Source organism: Thermobia domestica, chromosome 17, assembly GCF_964235325.1.
Source record: "Thermobia domestica chromosome 17, izTheDome1.hap1.1, whole genome shotgun sequence".
NCBI classification, from domain to species: domain Eukaryota; kingdom Metazoa; phylum Arthropoda; class Insecta; order Zygentoma; family Lepismatidae; genus Thermobia; species Thermobia domestica.
In genome coordinates, this window is record NC_137470.1 from 185,247,642 (window position 1) to 185,263,931 (window position 16,290).

Sequence of the window (16,290 nt, forward strand, 5' to 3'; positions counted from 1 at the left end):
TGTGCAAATTAATTTTGTTATTTTTCTCCGTTAATCGGATATTATTTGAATATTTGCTTCAGAATTTTTCAATTATCATTCTGGGATACAACACAAATTCAAGGGTAAGGGGAAAAAAGGAGGAAAAGTGCATTTTCGAGAAAAGAGCATTTTTGTATTTAAACCGCGTAAAAAAGGAATAGGGTAGTCAAACTTTCCCCCTTTTTACATGAACATTTCGACATGTACGAATGCGTGGCATATACTGTCAAATAGTACCAAGAGTCACCAACAGATAGGACAAAGCACCCGATAAAACACACACATGGACATTCCTGTTTTTTCTCCCTTACCCTTCAATTATTCTTTTAATTCTTAGTTATTCTTCTTTTCAAAATTTTAGTTATTCTTTTAATTCTGGAATATTGGTGTAAACCTGGTATGTGTAAGTTGGAACAGGGAGTGGGCCAACACAGAGGACTTAATAGTGTCGAAGGTCATAAGAGGCAATGTACAACATTTTTCACAAGCATTCAATAATCATATTCAATTTACACATAAAAATCGTTATAACGAGAGCAAAATAGTTATTTACTAAAGAAAAGCAGAAAAATAGTTTTATTTACCATTTTAGTGGAACACTTGACCAGTCTGCTAATGTTCGATGGTACACTCTGTACTGGAAGTTTCAACGCGGACATCAGTTATCCCAGAAGAACTTTTAGCTCAGTTTAAAAGATTTCGTAAGAAATTCATTTTCAATAAAGAGTCAGACGGGCTGGATTAAATGGTTCAATGCACCGGCTGTTGCACATGGCTGGTGTAAGCAAACTATATTGTAAATAATATTTGATCTTCAAACAAGCAAAAAAGAAATAAATAAAAAAAACTATTATTTTTCTATGTTTTTGTATAGCGCATAGACCAATATTTATTTTCTTTGGCGCTGTTAGGGCGTAAAATAACAAAAAAAAAAAATATTTTAAAAAGTGTAGAAAATGTACAACTTGTACCTAGTTAGTGACCACATTCTTTGAGACATTTTTGTCTAAATATTAGAACATATTTGTTATTATCATTGCTTCGCATTGTAAGTTTTAACAGTTAACATTCCCCCTCGCAATCGAGAAGTTTTGGGTTCTAATCTCGCGTGTGGATATTTAAACTGTAGTTTTCTAAACTTTTTCCTGTCTTACCGTGCAAATTGCGGAAATTAATATTTAGGTATATAGGGCTACATATTTTCAAGTGTAAAATGACCTCACAAATACATCTCTATGTTATTAAATAAAAGTAAATAAATACATAGTTTAACTGATAAGCGAACTCGGACCAGAAACCAAAAGGCGAGCTCGCTAATCATTCTGGTATTTGAAAGCCATATATTTTAGTCAATACAATAAAGTACATAAAACACTATAAATGCCACCAATGTTTAATGAAACGATGCATAATAACAATAAATATTTAATGATGTGTATCAGATAAAACATAATTTGCCAAATGTATGGTTTCCCCTAAGTAACGACCTACAAAATTTTATGAATAGTTGGAGTTTAATTTCTATCAATGTTTCTTTTTTTTTCTGTAAATTAAAAAAAATAGTGTTCAGTTATAAAAAATATGGTTAAGAAGTTTTGTTTTTACTAAAGTTTGTTTTTCTTAAACTAATAAGGAGAAACTTGATGAGAATTTTGAATTTTTTAAAAAATGAACAAGCATACCTTGCACATTTGTAAAAACACAATCGCACTATTTATGAGCAAAAAAAAAATCACTTCACTAGATATTTGCGGAGCAATTTCACAAAATCAAAAAAAAAAAAAAAAACTATTTGACAATATCGTGATGAAACACTTCATATTTCTCGGGTATGTTACTGAAAAGTTTTCTGCATTCTTGAATAAACGTCGTAAATTTTAATACTTGAAAATCATTCTCCGCCTCAGTCGAGTAAACTTCATTTTCCAACTCACTAGCATCATTTGTGAAATGTACTATTTCGCTATTCATGACACTTATCACTGGGAATGAACTCATTCACATAGAGACACTTTTGCCACTGAGACTTCACTCACTCGCTGCTTAAAATCATGGACACAATCCAATGCTTCATGGAAGTTATGAGTTTCCTGTCAAGCGGCCACAACACACAATTGAATGAAGCATGTTTATGACGCTGATTGCTTTGGAAATATCGTTTGTCTCGATCAGTAAGAAAATCTTCTTCAAGGTTCATGTGATCGCTAGGAACTGCAACAGCAGACTGTCAAAGACCGAGATCCCGTCCTGGAAACAGTGATCATATTGTTAATCAAGGCCAGTTGGTTGAGCAAACTATGCCAACCCAAAAGCAGGCAAAATAACGACTGATCAGGAATGTTCCAGGAGCTCCTTTCAGCTTACAAGACCTGATCTGGTTTTGTGTATTCTTAAAACAGAGAACATCCCAATAACCCAGGAACCCCCTCACACCGTTGTCAGCACGGGTGTTTGTGTAAGTTCATGTTGCTATAGAAGTGCATGTGTGTGTGTGTGATTTTTGGACAGAAGATCCAGTGATACTTTTCCCCGCTAGCAAGAAAATTTTAGGCTGTATGAATACATTGTTTTCTTTAGCACGGCTGGCCTCCTGCCCCCTGAACGGTTACCTATGTGTTTGTCCCAAGTGTTTTTATTTTTGGAGTGGGACAAGAGGGGAGTAATGTGTTAAGTTTCACTCTTTTGTGTTTGTTTAATTTTTACAGGAAAGTGTTTTCTTTTCTTTTTTCTTTCTTTTAAAAAGCATGAGAATGTGTTATGCTTTCGTATATGTTGAGAATAAGGAAAACCCCTAATCCATATTTTTTTTTATCTTGTTCGTGTGCGGGGGAAGGAGAGGATTTGTAAAATGAAAGATATGGATTATTTCGTACCTCAACAACGGTAGCGTTTTGTTTATCTTTCCCCTTTTTGCGGGGAAATCGAAGTTCTTTTTTTTCTTCCCCATCTGCACAATTGGATTTGGGGTCTCTCTTCCATTTCGTACGCGCTTGAGGCTAGTACGATTCGATTAAAAATGGTGACTGGGGGACCGAAAGATGGGAGTACAAAAGGAAGAAGGGTAAGTGAGCACTCGAAGGGGCTGGCAGTCGTGATAGGGAAGGAACTGAATTACTACTGCCACTTCTCACATACTGATATTGATGAAAAGTCCTTCTGGTCGTTCCCCAATCCTTCCCTAACGCTCCGCCACTGGCTTAGTAGGAGTGGGAAGGTGAACTGAACTTCTCTCTCCATGTGTGAGTGTGTGCGTGTGTGGTTTTTGAAGGATCTCTCGTCAACGGTAGATAACCACACATCGATCCCTTATACAAGAAGAAGGCTTCCCCGTCCCATGCAGTTTCTATTCTACCTTTTTGGGTGGGTGAAGGGGCGGGAACTTAAGAGTGGTCGTGTTCACTCGACCATTGGACGGGAAGCGGTAGGCGTGGTTGGGGAAAACTCGGAAATGGCGACCCAGCCAATGACAATCGCGGATATGAGAAGTTGATGCGAGAGCCCGTCACTTGGGGATCCGGACTAGAGAGCCTGTTCCCTGACAAGGCCTGCTTGCCGACGCGCGGCGACCAAGGCAATGATTTTCGTTCGGGCGGTTGTTCCATCCCCTTTTAAAGCTGGCTCCTGCTTCGCTTGTTGATCTTAGGTTACGAAGACTAATTCGTCTGGTTGTTTTCACTGGGTCGTTCCGGTGTGTTTTCACTGAGAACATTGGGTGTTTTCTCTATATTGTGGAGGTTGTAGTGAAAGGAAACAGGGAGACTGTTTTCACTTAATCTCTTTGTAAACTAGAGAGTGTTGTGAGTGATAATAAGAAGGGTGGTTTAGATAGTAGCCACACATCTACTACTCGGCTGTGGTGCCAAGGGCAACCTTGACTGAAAAAACATACCCACACATCCATACTGAAAAGATAGCAAAGTGAACTCTTTCTCCCCCCAGCGGACTGATGGAGGCGAGAAAATTGTGATTTCATTAAAAAACATATCTGGTGATGTTATGATAACCGAATTTTTTGTGTTTATTTTTTTATGTGTTACGTGTGGGCGAGTGTTTTCACGTGTAATCAGCTGTTGTGGTTTACTTAGTGATCGTACCGTGTGTGTGAATAAATTTACTTCCTTAAAATTTATAAACAAATAACTAAGTTCATTACAAAGAAGAAAGAAAGAAACAGTGCCAGTGTTTAAAAAAAAATATTTTGCTATATCTACCCTGTTTGTGGGATCTAATAACCTGAATTTCGTGTAAAAGTACTTGGCATAAACACATTGACTACGTAAAATTAAATCGAAAAGCTAGAAACGTTTTTTTTTTTTACATATTTGCTTACATGAGTTGTGTTCACCATGGGACAGTTTGTAAGTGCTGTACGATAGAATTATCAAGTGCATTTCACAAAGAAACTATTCTGCATGTGTTTCTTCCAAAAATTGCCGTATCTAGGAACGTTATTGAAGAATGTTACCCTGCAACGTGCTCCATAAAATATATTTTCTCCTCTAAAAGGTGGGACATTTTCTTTGTCATCGACCTGTCTGGCTACAATTACGTGTATCATTAAGAAGATAGAAGACCTCGTGGTTAACAACCTTCCCCATCGTCATCCATTATTACAACGCCATTCAGGTGAGAGGAGAGGTTTAACACCGACACCCAAACTGGAGAACTGGAGCTCTGTAAGTAACATGCATACTTTATTTGGTGACCAAAATGCCTATTACAGGCACACCGCGGGGACTTACCCCTCCCCGTTACAAACTATGTCGACCCCAATGGGCCCTGCAGCGTATACTTACGACCAATATTCTAGTGTGGCAAGATACGGCCCATATGCAACGCCTTATCCTACACAACAACATACGCCTGCTAAAGACATGGTCAAACCACCGTATTCGTACATTGCCCTAATTGCAATGGCAATACAAAACGCACCAGAGAAGAAAATTACGCTGAACGGTATTTATCAGTTTATAATGGACCGTTTTCCATACTATAGAGAAAATAAGCAGGGATGGCAGAATTCGATTAGGCATAATCTCAGCCTAAATGAGTGTTTTGTCAAAGTGCCACGTGACGATAAGAAGCCTGGGAAAGGTAGCTATTGGACACTCGATCCTGATTCATACAACATGTTTGATAATGGTTCTTATTTGCGGCGGCGAAGACGGTTTAAAAAGAAGGACGTACTAAAAGAAAAAGAAGACGTGCTAAAAAGACAACAAGATGTTCAGATGCAGCAAGGAGGACAGGGCAGTAAGCACCACCACCACGAAGACGCTTCGACAGCTGTGGCGTTGAAAGTAGACAAAGGCGTCATGGGTGACTCAAAAACACCAACTTCCACGGCGGGTTCTTGTTCCGTTGATGGCAGTGTGGTTCTTGCATGTAAGCCAAAACAAGAGCCAGTGGATTCGTTGAAGATGTCGAATTGCATGAGTGAAAAGTATGATGTGAAGCCAGTGATTAGTAGCGGAGACCAAGATCATCCTATGAGTGATGCATCAGGAGCTCCCACGCCCACTTCGCCTGTCACCATTTCAGTTTCTGGGACTTTATCATCCATGGTTGGCCATTGTAGTTTAGAGCCTCATCCATCAGTCGGTGCCACCTTTAGTGTCGATAGTTTAATGACAGCCGCTCGGGACAGTCCTGTGGGAGGATCAGGATTACTTACCTCATCGGATGGTTCGCATTTATCTCCAGCTTCACGAGGAGGAATATCACCGACGGGATACGCTGCCAGGACGTCAGGACCAATGTACCCATCATGCCCTTCAGCTGCTGCATCTCCGTATCATTGTAGCCAGTATGTTTCTCATCAGACTGCAATGGCCATACAAGGTCATCATCAAGATGACCTAGGATCCCCTATGACCACTAGTACCTCGTGTCTCAATAGCCAAACGTCAGCATCTACGATGATTGGTGGATCAGGAAGTGCTACTTCGATAGGACAAACACAACAATTCTCTCCACCCCCAAGGCATGCACCGTGGTACACCTCACCAACAGACACCGGAAGTAGTTCCAGCGGTGCTGAAACCACCACCACTGGAGGCAGCTTCCGTGACATCTTCGAAGCAGTCCCAAATCCAAGTTGCCAATTGGGATTTCGTTCCTCGGCCCCCCACTACCGACCTACACACAGTTACTATCAAGACTGTGGGGGGACACCGAAATACTGACCCTTGGACAGCTAGCTACAACAGTATGAAAATTCTGCTGCTGTGTGTTACTTCATTCCACCGCCGCTGACATCAACAAAAAAATTGAAGCAGGAACCTGTTTACAATAACAGATACCTTGATTGTACTTGTGATATGTTCTCATCAGCATCGCTGCCCACCGCAGCAAAATCAGCAATTAAGATAAAATTTAGACAATGACTACTTCAACAATTAAATACATTTGTGTTAGTTTCAGATAATGTATACTGAAACATTCATATTCTGTTTTTTTTCGTTTTTTAAAATATATGTACGGAAATACACACATACACATTTAAGCGAAAGCTAATTTTAATTATTCCTATACATTTCAGAAAGAATAATTTCTTTCGTGTTGAGTGTCATACATTTTAAGGGAGCACATGCACACACAAATTATACACTACTAAGCTATAGATACAGTCACTTGAAATATTTGTTTTTGCGTGTAGAATAAATTTTACATGACATGAAACAATAACACATATTAGCACCAAAACAGATAAAGTGAAACACAATACTAAGCACAGTATCTGAGTTTTTTGTAGACTGATACCGTTTGTTTATGGTTTAGACATAGAATTGACATTAGAATAGTCAAAATCACATTACAAATATCCACTTTAACAAATAATAAATGCATAAAATCATTAAGAAGTATAAAGCTTAGAGTTCTTGACTAGCGGTAAGTTGCTCTTTATAAAGATTAGTATTAATTTGTGTGTAATAAGATAAATTTATCATTTGCATGATTTAAAATTTAATACGTCACTTTAGGATGTAATATGACTATTGTGTATCATTTCATGTGTGATTAGTACATATATAGGATATGTAAGTAATGTTTGTAGAACCTAAGTAAAGGACGGTACACACTAAATTATGTAAGCAGATGTCTGACTTTTTTAAATAGTAACGACTACAATATAAAATATACAGAATTATTTTGTGAATTTTACTTGAAATGTGGTACAAAATCAAATTTCTGTTTAGTGTGACTTTTTTTTTTTAAAAAAAATGTTTAAATTATCTATTAATATACGTAATTAAAAATTAGTGATTTTAAGCGTATGCCGAAGATATTACTTACCTTTAGAAATTTCTAATATCTTGATAGTTTACAGTTATTTAATTTATATCCCTTTGGCTCCGAGCATTAAAAGTTCCTAACAACGTAATGATAGTCCATTACATATATAAGGTAACTTTTTTTATTTTAGTAAATTCATCCATATAATTTATAGTATGCTTATCTTACGCCACGTAATTTGACTAATTAAAACAGGTATTTTTTTCTTTGTTTCAAGAAATATTTTTGTCTGGCTATACTGAATGACAACGCCTTAAAAAAAAAAAAAAAAAAAAACTCTGAATGCTGTAAGTCGGAAAAAGAATATATTTTTCTCGTTAACTGGCCCTTTATGAGCGTTCAAAAGCATTTGTGAAATGCATAACTTGAAAACTTACAAAATGTACAAAAGAAAGTAATCTTGAAATATTAGAAACGCACGTTGCAAGTAAGATGACGCTGGCGCTTGCCGTCGAGTTTTCCCGTGGTTTGATCTTGCGCGATGTATACCGGGAACCAGACAGTAAGATTCCGCTTGTCGTTTGAACACTAAATCAAGATACGTGCACACGTCCTTTAAATAATAAACGTAATTATAAGTTTATATATATACTCGAATGCTTCATAACTGTTAAATTCAGTTCATTATTAGTGAACAAAATACTAAGAAATAAATAATAATAATAATAATGTCTTAGATTGCACTATTATGTACGAATGAAATTAAAATTGCAAATACTATATAAGCCTATTTCTAATCAAAAACTGCTTAACAATTTTGAAAAACAAATTTGTGTATGTTTTTCTTGCAATGTTTCTGGCATATGAGGAGAAATACATAATATTGAGCTACGATAACGCGACATTGCGCGAGATTTTTTTTTAAAAGTTATTTTCAGAATAATACTAGGCTCGCCCTGTAATTAATCATCAAAATTTTGCCTGCTTTACCGAATGTGCGTGTGGAAGTTAAGTTTAAAAAAAATAAAAAAATAATTAAAATAATATTTTCGGTTCTTGCTGAAAGATGAACAATTGTGTGAATTCCATTAACATAAAAGGTAAATGTTACTGAGGAGGGAGAGCTAAAACAAAAAACACTGTGGATAATACTCATTAAATGACAAACAAGAATTTATTGTAATTATAAGTTTCCATGCTCTGCTTTTTCATATCTGAGAAAAAAAAAACTATTAAATTAACGTTGCAATTTTTAAGCTTTTTTTTTTTTTTGCAGCTAAAACAAATGCTAACATTTTCGCTTATGAAATGGCTTTAGCCAATTAATTTGATTTTATCCAGTACCTAGCTTCATTGACGTGGTAGTTATAAAGTCTACCAAATGTTTCCCTTCATTCCTTTACTGAATGCATTGTACACATTCTTTCCAAATTGTTGCCCTCAGAAAATGCCAAAATTTCACCCTTTATCAACAGGCGCTAATATAATATTTGGTTTAAGCGCCTGAATGCGTGCAAAACAACACTAAACAGAGTATTTTTGCAACTGGTCTGTGTGTTGTTAGAAAGCACAATTTCATTTAGTAATAGCGTAGGATGCGAATTTGTTACTTTTGCATGCCATTATTTTTATTTCTAATATATATTATTTTGAACAGAATTTGTGCACTCCTTACTTCAAATGCCCGGGCTGATTTTATTTTTAATATTTTATTTTTCCGGATGTAACCTTCTTAACATGTCACTGTTTATTTAAAGAAATGCTCACGAAGCCGCAAATATAGAGCACATATACATATAAACTCTGAGCTTAATGATTCTTTGATACCTTCGTTCTCAGCAAAGTGCAGAATTTTGAGGGCAAATAATTACTTTTTTGTCTGAAATTTGAGATTTTATTTTATAAAGAAAAAAAGCGAATGACTAAAATTTTAAATAGAAAATAATAGATATCACTTCTTTAATTAAAATTGTGTTTGCGTCAAACTAGGACATATGCAAATATAAACTCCGTTCAGGAGTGCAGTTATAGTACAGATAATTTTGAAAATAGCCTGAAAAAAAATTATCAAAATTTGTTATACATAATGGTCTGAAGTATAGATCAAAGCGGTCAGTAATTTTGACGCGTAATCTACAATTGCGTTGTTGGATCGCTTGAAAAGTGTCACGCAATAAGACAAATTATCCAATGACTACATTATCGCAGGAACACAATTTTATATGTTCTATTTCTTTTTTTTTTTCAGTATTAACCAGTATTTTTTTAAATCAAAAGGTCCAATATATTTCAGGCAAAAATTGTATTGTAGGAATCGTATCGGGAGAACTACATATAGTGTAGCCAAATCCAAACTATGACTTAACTCAGTATGATGGGCTTATTCTGTTAAATAATAATAATAATAATAAAAACTCGATTAAGGGGCCGTTCAAAGTTTTGTGGCCCCTGACCCAAAAACTAATTATTGACCAAGATCGCAATCTTTTGGTGCTCTTTTTTTGATCATTTCTAAAATTCTTGGCCAAAGTCGCAATCTTTTGATCTATTTTTTTTATAATTCCTAAAATTCTTGTTAAATATATTTTTCAGCTACTTAAACAGATCTTAAAAAAGCATAGTTCAGTTATAACAATCGTTTCTAATTTGTACGGCCAGTAACTAAATGCTTCATTTAGAAATTTCTGACATAAAATTGAATGCAAATCGAATTTTCAAATAAAACTTTATTTTGGAAATATTATTGGTTAGATGTATGCGTTTGATTAGCGCAGTACTCATTCATGTATGCAACGCTAACCAACTTTTGTTAATTTTCGGGACATAAATAAACACAAAATTACATTACGGAGTATTTCCCATTTTAGATTCTTTCAATGTACTTCAGAAATGAATTAAATAATTAAAAAAAAAGAAAAACATGAAAAAAATACTTCTCAAAAATCATTACTTCAGGATGTTGTTGTATTCAAATTGCAATACCTACTTATAAATTTTTTTAAAAAAATTTGGAATAAATATAAGTTTCATTATTGATTTAATCATATGACTCATACGCATAGTCTTAACTTGATATTTTAAGTTAAAAAAGTAGCAGTTGTTGAATTATAAGAGTATATTTATTAAATTCCGAAATCTGTCATTTATACACTTTCATTTTATTTAATCAACGAATCTTAAAATACAAAGATAAAAAGTAGCAATTAGTTAAAATATTTTAATTACGCCAGTGTCTAAAGAAAAAACACTAAAACTAATCTAACTGACTTTGTATAACAGCTCGTAAAGGGCTATGACCAGAGAGAGATAGCTTTCAGGTGCGCGGTATGTAGTTAACACGTTGACTCACATGTTATTTCTGGCCTTCTTGACCGGATTTCTCAGCCTCTTAATTCAACTTGATCTCTAACTGCCACAACGAGAATAATAAAAGAAACACAGAAAACCGAAACCGGACTACGTCAAAAATGTTCCGGGGTAGTCGTCGTGATATAATTAATTGGTGTTTACCTTATGAAGGTCGTGTACACTCAGCGATAAAAGTTCATTCAGTTCGATGAAATTAGTTTAGAAAATAACTTCACAATGGAAGGACAATTTGAGTACAATTTCCAGTAAATAAAAAAAAAATGTAATTTTGTGTACGTTCCCGCCAAACCACTGTTATTGCCGAAATGCATTTTATCAAACGGAAAGATCTTTTTTGTCGCTGACTGTACAATTGATTGCGGTTTATGACACAACGGAGGGATTAGGAAGAACAATACAAATTATTTACAAAGGCTTCAAACTTCGCCCGGAAATAAATTCGGTAAAATTTGCTTTGTAGACTATGCTACAGGAGAATCTGATATAGGAAATACCCTTTCCCACGCAAGAGACGAGCAAATTTCATCCCTTCTCAGAGACGAGACGAGATTCGGAACGAGATTTATACTTTAAATACGAGACGAGACGAGACAAATTCTCGAGTCTCGCTGATAACACTAGTTCATCCCAGTCTTAGATCTCATACGGTATTTTAGTGTTGCATGGTTCACAGTTAAAAATATAGAAATTGATAAAGTAATTGTACAAACACAATGAATAACTACTATACAAGAAGAGAGGTAAGCCTCATTCTAACCTAGCGCCCCTTTTAACACCGGGGCTATATAAGATATGGACCTACAGTTCCAGTTGGAATCAAAGTATTGCTTTCAAATTTCAATTCATTTCTATCGGGAATCAAACTCGGTTCCCGTACACTAAAAGCGCGTGCGTGGTAGTCACAGGGAGAATGCAAGGAAAGTATATATAATAAGGTAATGGTAAATACATACACTTATTGTAACTAAAAATATAATATAAACTTTAAATGCACTGAGAAAAAAATGCCTTATTCGGACAGCGGTATATTGTACAAATATACGGTATCCTTATATTTACTACGGAAATCTGTACGGAGCATATGATACATACTTTTCCCGCTTAGAAGTTGCATCGTGCCGTTGCAAGATGTCTAACATCTAACGGTCTTCCGTATATTTCAAACATATACCTATGTTACATTTATCAGCTATATCTTATATGCACGTCCATCTGCATGTGAGATCATGACCGCCTATATTGTTTCATACGTAAAGTACGTATAGATGAAACGTTTTACAGAACATATGTTTTCATTTATACGTTAGCTGTACGTTAAGTCCAAAAACTACAGGATTTCGCATATAACCTACGTTTTTACTTACGCCAGATACGATTTTTCTTTCTTAGTGTAGAAAATAAACCTAGCGAGAAAATAACATAAGTGTTAGTGGCAATGTCTTTAGAAAATACCATTTTTTAAAATGTATTCATACTTGGAAAGTTTCAACAGATAAAGTGGAATGCAGCGTAGATCAAGGTCGGAAACTTGCTTTTTGACTTGCAAATTCAGATCGCTCTGTGAATTAAAAATCTTCTTAATTTAGATTTATTGTTAGTTCTAATAAGTCGCATTATAAAAAGTAACAGTCATTGTCGTAACATAAAATATTGTTTGACAGAAGATAATTTCAGAATAATCTTACGAGAGAATTTTATACATTTTTGGTTGCAAATTAACTTTCAAAACAATTTTAGCATTTTAAATTAAATATATAAATGTACCATTTTCTGGTAAGAAGACGATTTAGTTATATCTCGGTCTTGATTTCCTTATCTAACAAATCTTAGTTACTTACGGGAGAAACGATGGCTCAGTGGTGCAACCTCAAGTTATGTGAATTTGTGCTGAAAGTTTCTCAACGTTCTCTCAGTTTTTTTTCCCTCACTCTCATTCCATTAATTGTATCATAATAATTAACTTTCATTTACCACCTTTAGCCTAAATGATAATAATAATCTGAGAAGTTAAACTTTTAAAAAATCTCGTTCTTTTTTGTTTATTTACTATCGCGATTTTCTGCTAAGACCTAAACGCCATGCGGCAATAAGTTGCATTGTTTATATCTTTGAAGTTTACGTCCTACGGTTATGCCGGTTAGGCTAAAGGAGACGGTGATGATGAGTAATGAATGAAATGGAGGAATGAAGAAAGTGGGAGGAAACGGGAGAACTCCGAGAAAACCCACGTACGCGGTGTTTGTCCACCACAAAGTTCACTTGAGGAGGGCTGCATTGTTTAAAAGAAGCTCAAGGAAGGCATGGATTTCCTCTGTCGTTTCACAAGAATTTCCTTGTGTGAATTCACGTAGTTTGTATACCATGGTAACCTCATATACAGATTGCAATTGGAGATTTCGACATTAATTCGAACAGAACCGGTCAACCAATAATAATAATAATAATAATAATAATAATAATAATAATAATAATAATAATAATAATAATAATAATAATAATAATAATAATAATAACTTCGCTAATTGTTAAACTGAACTCTGTGCATGACGGGCTTCCGACAGATGCGGTTTCAATTCCCGTTGCTAAGTCACATGGTTTCATTTCTTGAAGTAAAACCAATCCCTACACTTCACACAATGTTGGTTCTGTTAAAATAAGTTAAACTTCAAACGGACATATTTAAAATACATAAATGCAACCCAAAACAAAGTTCTTAAATAACATATTTATCTGACTGCTTAAATATTACTACCTTCACAAAGATGCGATTACTGATATGCGTTTGCTTTATGTGTTCATTTCGCCATTAAAAGCTGTCGCCAAACGGTCATAAGATTAGATTGTCGCCAACGGTGGAAAAACCCTCATCTTAGATGACTGTTTTCCATGTCACCGCTTGTCTGCCAGCAGGGACACCAGTTATCTCTTTTTCTTGGGTGTAGGGAGGAGGGAGTTTCGAAGTTTCAGACGGCTTACACTTAATTGATTTTTTTTTTTCAATATATATCATATGTATGTAATTTTCAGTATAGGCCTATCGCCAAAATACTGTACTGTACTGGATGACGAGACCGAACTGTGCCGACCAATTGTAACCGTAAACTTACCTTGTTTTCTTTCCGATCAGTAATAATGACACTTTTGGAGCTAAATACGCTTTCTGCTCCGTACTAACTATGCTTTCCGAACCAAAAATACATTTCCTTTAGCGTTAACTACGCCTTTTTGTTTCGTAGTAACTACGCTTTTTCCAGTATTAAGCGCACTTTCTTAAATTAAAAGTTTTTTTTTTTTTTTTAATTTTAAATACGCTTTCTTCAATATTAATTGCGGTTTGTAGATTCAAACAATTTTTTTGCTTAGCACTATCTATGCTTTCTAAATTTTCCGATTCAAAGATTAATGACGTGATGTACTAGAAACGATATACTGACTTATCGTATCAAAAGTAAAATATCCTTAGATTTATTGATGAAAAAAGCACGATTCTTGTATTTTTTTTTTAGAACATAAGAGAAATGGAGGTTTCATCCTAACCATAACTTAAAATATGATTCCTTAACTGGTATGTTATCTGGATCTGCCCACTAAACGGATAAGTTGTGAGACATGCAGAACAAAATCACTTCTTCGATGTAGACACAATGATTGTGAAAGGTGACAATTAGACAGACTTACATGTAGCCTATTAGGATAAGCTAACGAGACTTCTAAGATTGTACTTGTTACTAGACCTACGTCCGCCCGTCCGCTACTCCACACATTGAAAAGAAAATATGTGGTGTACGTAAAAATGTGAATTATGTGAGTAAATCCTGTAGTTTTTGAACTTAACCTACAACCCCATGTAACATCCTGCACCAAACGTATGTTTTATAATACTTTTCCGTGTAAGTGTTCCGTATATACGTGTTTTCCGTACGTAAGAAAGAACTGTATATAGGCAGTCAGAATCTCACATACAAATGGACGTATATAACATATAGCTGACGTATATAACATAGGTCTACATACATGTATGTAATATACGGAAGAGTGTTAGATGTCAGACATCCTGCAGTGTCATGATGTAACACCTAAGCGGAAAAGGCAGTACATATGTAGCATATGTTTCCGCAGTAAACATATGAATTCCGTATATAATATTTGTACATTATATCGCTATCCGGGATTTTTCTCACTGTGAAGTATTATAGAAGACAGGCCTTTAGTTTGCGAGCTATGACTAATTAACATCGGTGTTTGAACGTATTGATTTGCTCTCTGGAAAATTAAACTTTTATTTAGAACAAAAATATACGGAACAAAGCCTTTATTTATTTAAGGCATAACATTGTAAATGATGACACAGCTCATGCAGTGTGTATTTATATATTTGCCCAATAAATCAATGAACGACTTTTCTTCTTTGTAATGAGGATGATTAAGTAGTTAAAAGACTTTTCAGTTGATAATTGCGAGTTAATTAAAAAGAAGTAACGAAAGTAAAATGAACTCCACAAGAAGTTTCGTCAATTGTATGAGAGAATTTGAATTACAGAGAATGACTATGTGCATAGCAATATTAAATTTGGTGTTCATGTAATTCACATATAAAATTCTGTCGGACGAAATTGGTGATATATTGTGATCGGAGGTTAGAGGACATGCACAATTTAAGGAAAATACGGAGGCCGCATACAACAAAAAAACAGTTAAAAATGCTTCATGCGCATTGCCAGAACCAACTTAAAAAGAATGGAGAATTGGATTGGGAAGGATAACTGAGATTTTTCCTACATGTAAAAATATATCTTTTTATCCGCACCTTCTTCTGTTTCTCTCAAAGATTCGCAAAATATCATCTCGAGTGATATGGCCCCTTAAATCTTCCGAAATTCGAACTTTTTGGCCAATATCTGGGGAATGGTGGCCACTTAGCCAGCGGCCACCGGTTACTATTTGGAACCAAAATGTTCATCATCCCCTTAAGTATTGATCAACGCCAATATGAACTCTCTATGAGTTATGATTCTCGAAATACGGATCTTTAAATCTCCTGAAGTCGAATCTGTCCTTTGGCCAGCATCTTCGGAACGGTAAGAGTGCGCGCGAAAAATGCCATCACTTTCTGAAATAGTTTTTGATGCTCTGTCGAATGGAGGGCTCAAAATTAAAAAAAAAATCGCAAATAACATATACACACACACACAGACATAGAAAATTCAGTAACGAACTTTTTTTAAAATTTCCTTGTTAAAATGGCTAGTGATGTTAAGATTCAACGTGTACTGGCGATATAAGTTCGAAGTTGACGAGAAAATAGAAAATATATTAATTGGAGGAAATGTGTTATTAGTCAGGAAAAAACATCATTGCGACCGCAATTTTGTACGGAAAATAAAAGCGAGATATGAGCCCGTATGAGTAATATTACAATACTACAAATAACGTTTCCTCGTCTCGTTTTATACGTTTTGTTTTATACGTTTTGTATACATTTTATACATCTCGTATCGTCTCGATTAATGGCGTATAAATTTCGTCTAGTAGCAATTCTTTAAAAAAAAAAAATGTCTTTTCGTCTCGACAATTAGTCGTCCCATTTTGTAAATATATATATATATATATATATATATATATATATATATATATATATATATATATATATATATATATATATAT

At 34.9% G+C, this 16,290-nt stretch overlaps 1 protein-coding gene across 1 annotated transcript; it reads left to right on the plus strand.

Moving 5' to 3' along the window:
* Positions 1-1,080: 1,080 nt before the first annotated feature.
* LOC145674535 (forkhead box C1-A-like) lies at positions 1,081-7,251 on the plus strand. Its single transcript, XM_081744692.1, has one exon. It carries the CDS (start codon positions 4,707-4,709, stop codon positions 6,204-6,206), a length of 1,500 nt encoding a protein of 499 aa, XP_081600818.1. The 5' UTR covers positions 1,081-4,706; the 3' UTR covers positions 6,207-7,251.
* Positions 7,252-16,290: the final 9,039 nt, after the last annotated feature.

Coding starts and splice junctions, on each gene's coding strand:
- LOC145674535 (XM_081744692.1), top strand. CDS start 4,707: ATGCATACTTTATTTGGTGACCAAAATGCCTATTACAGGCACACCGCG.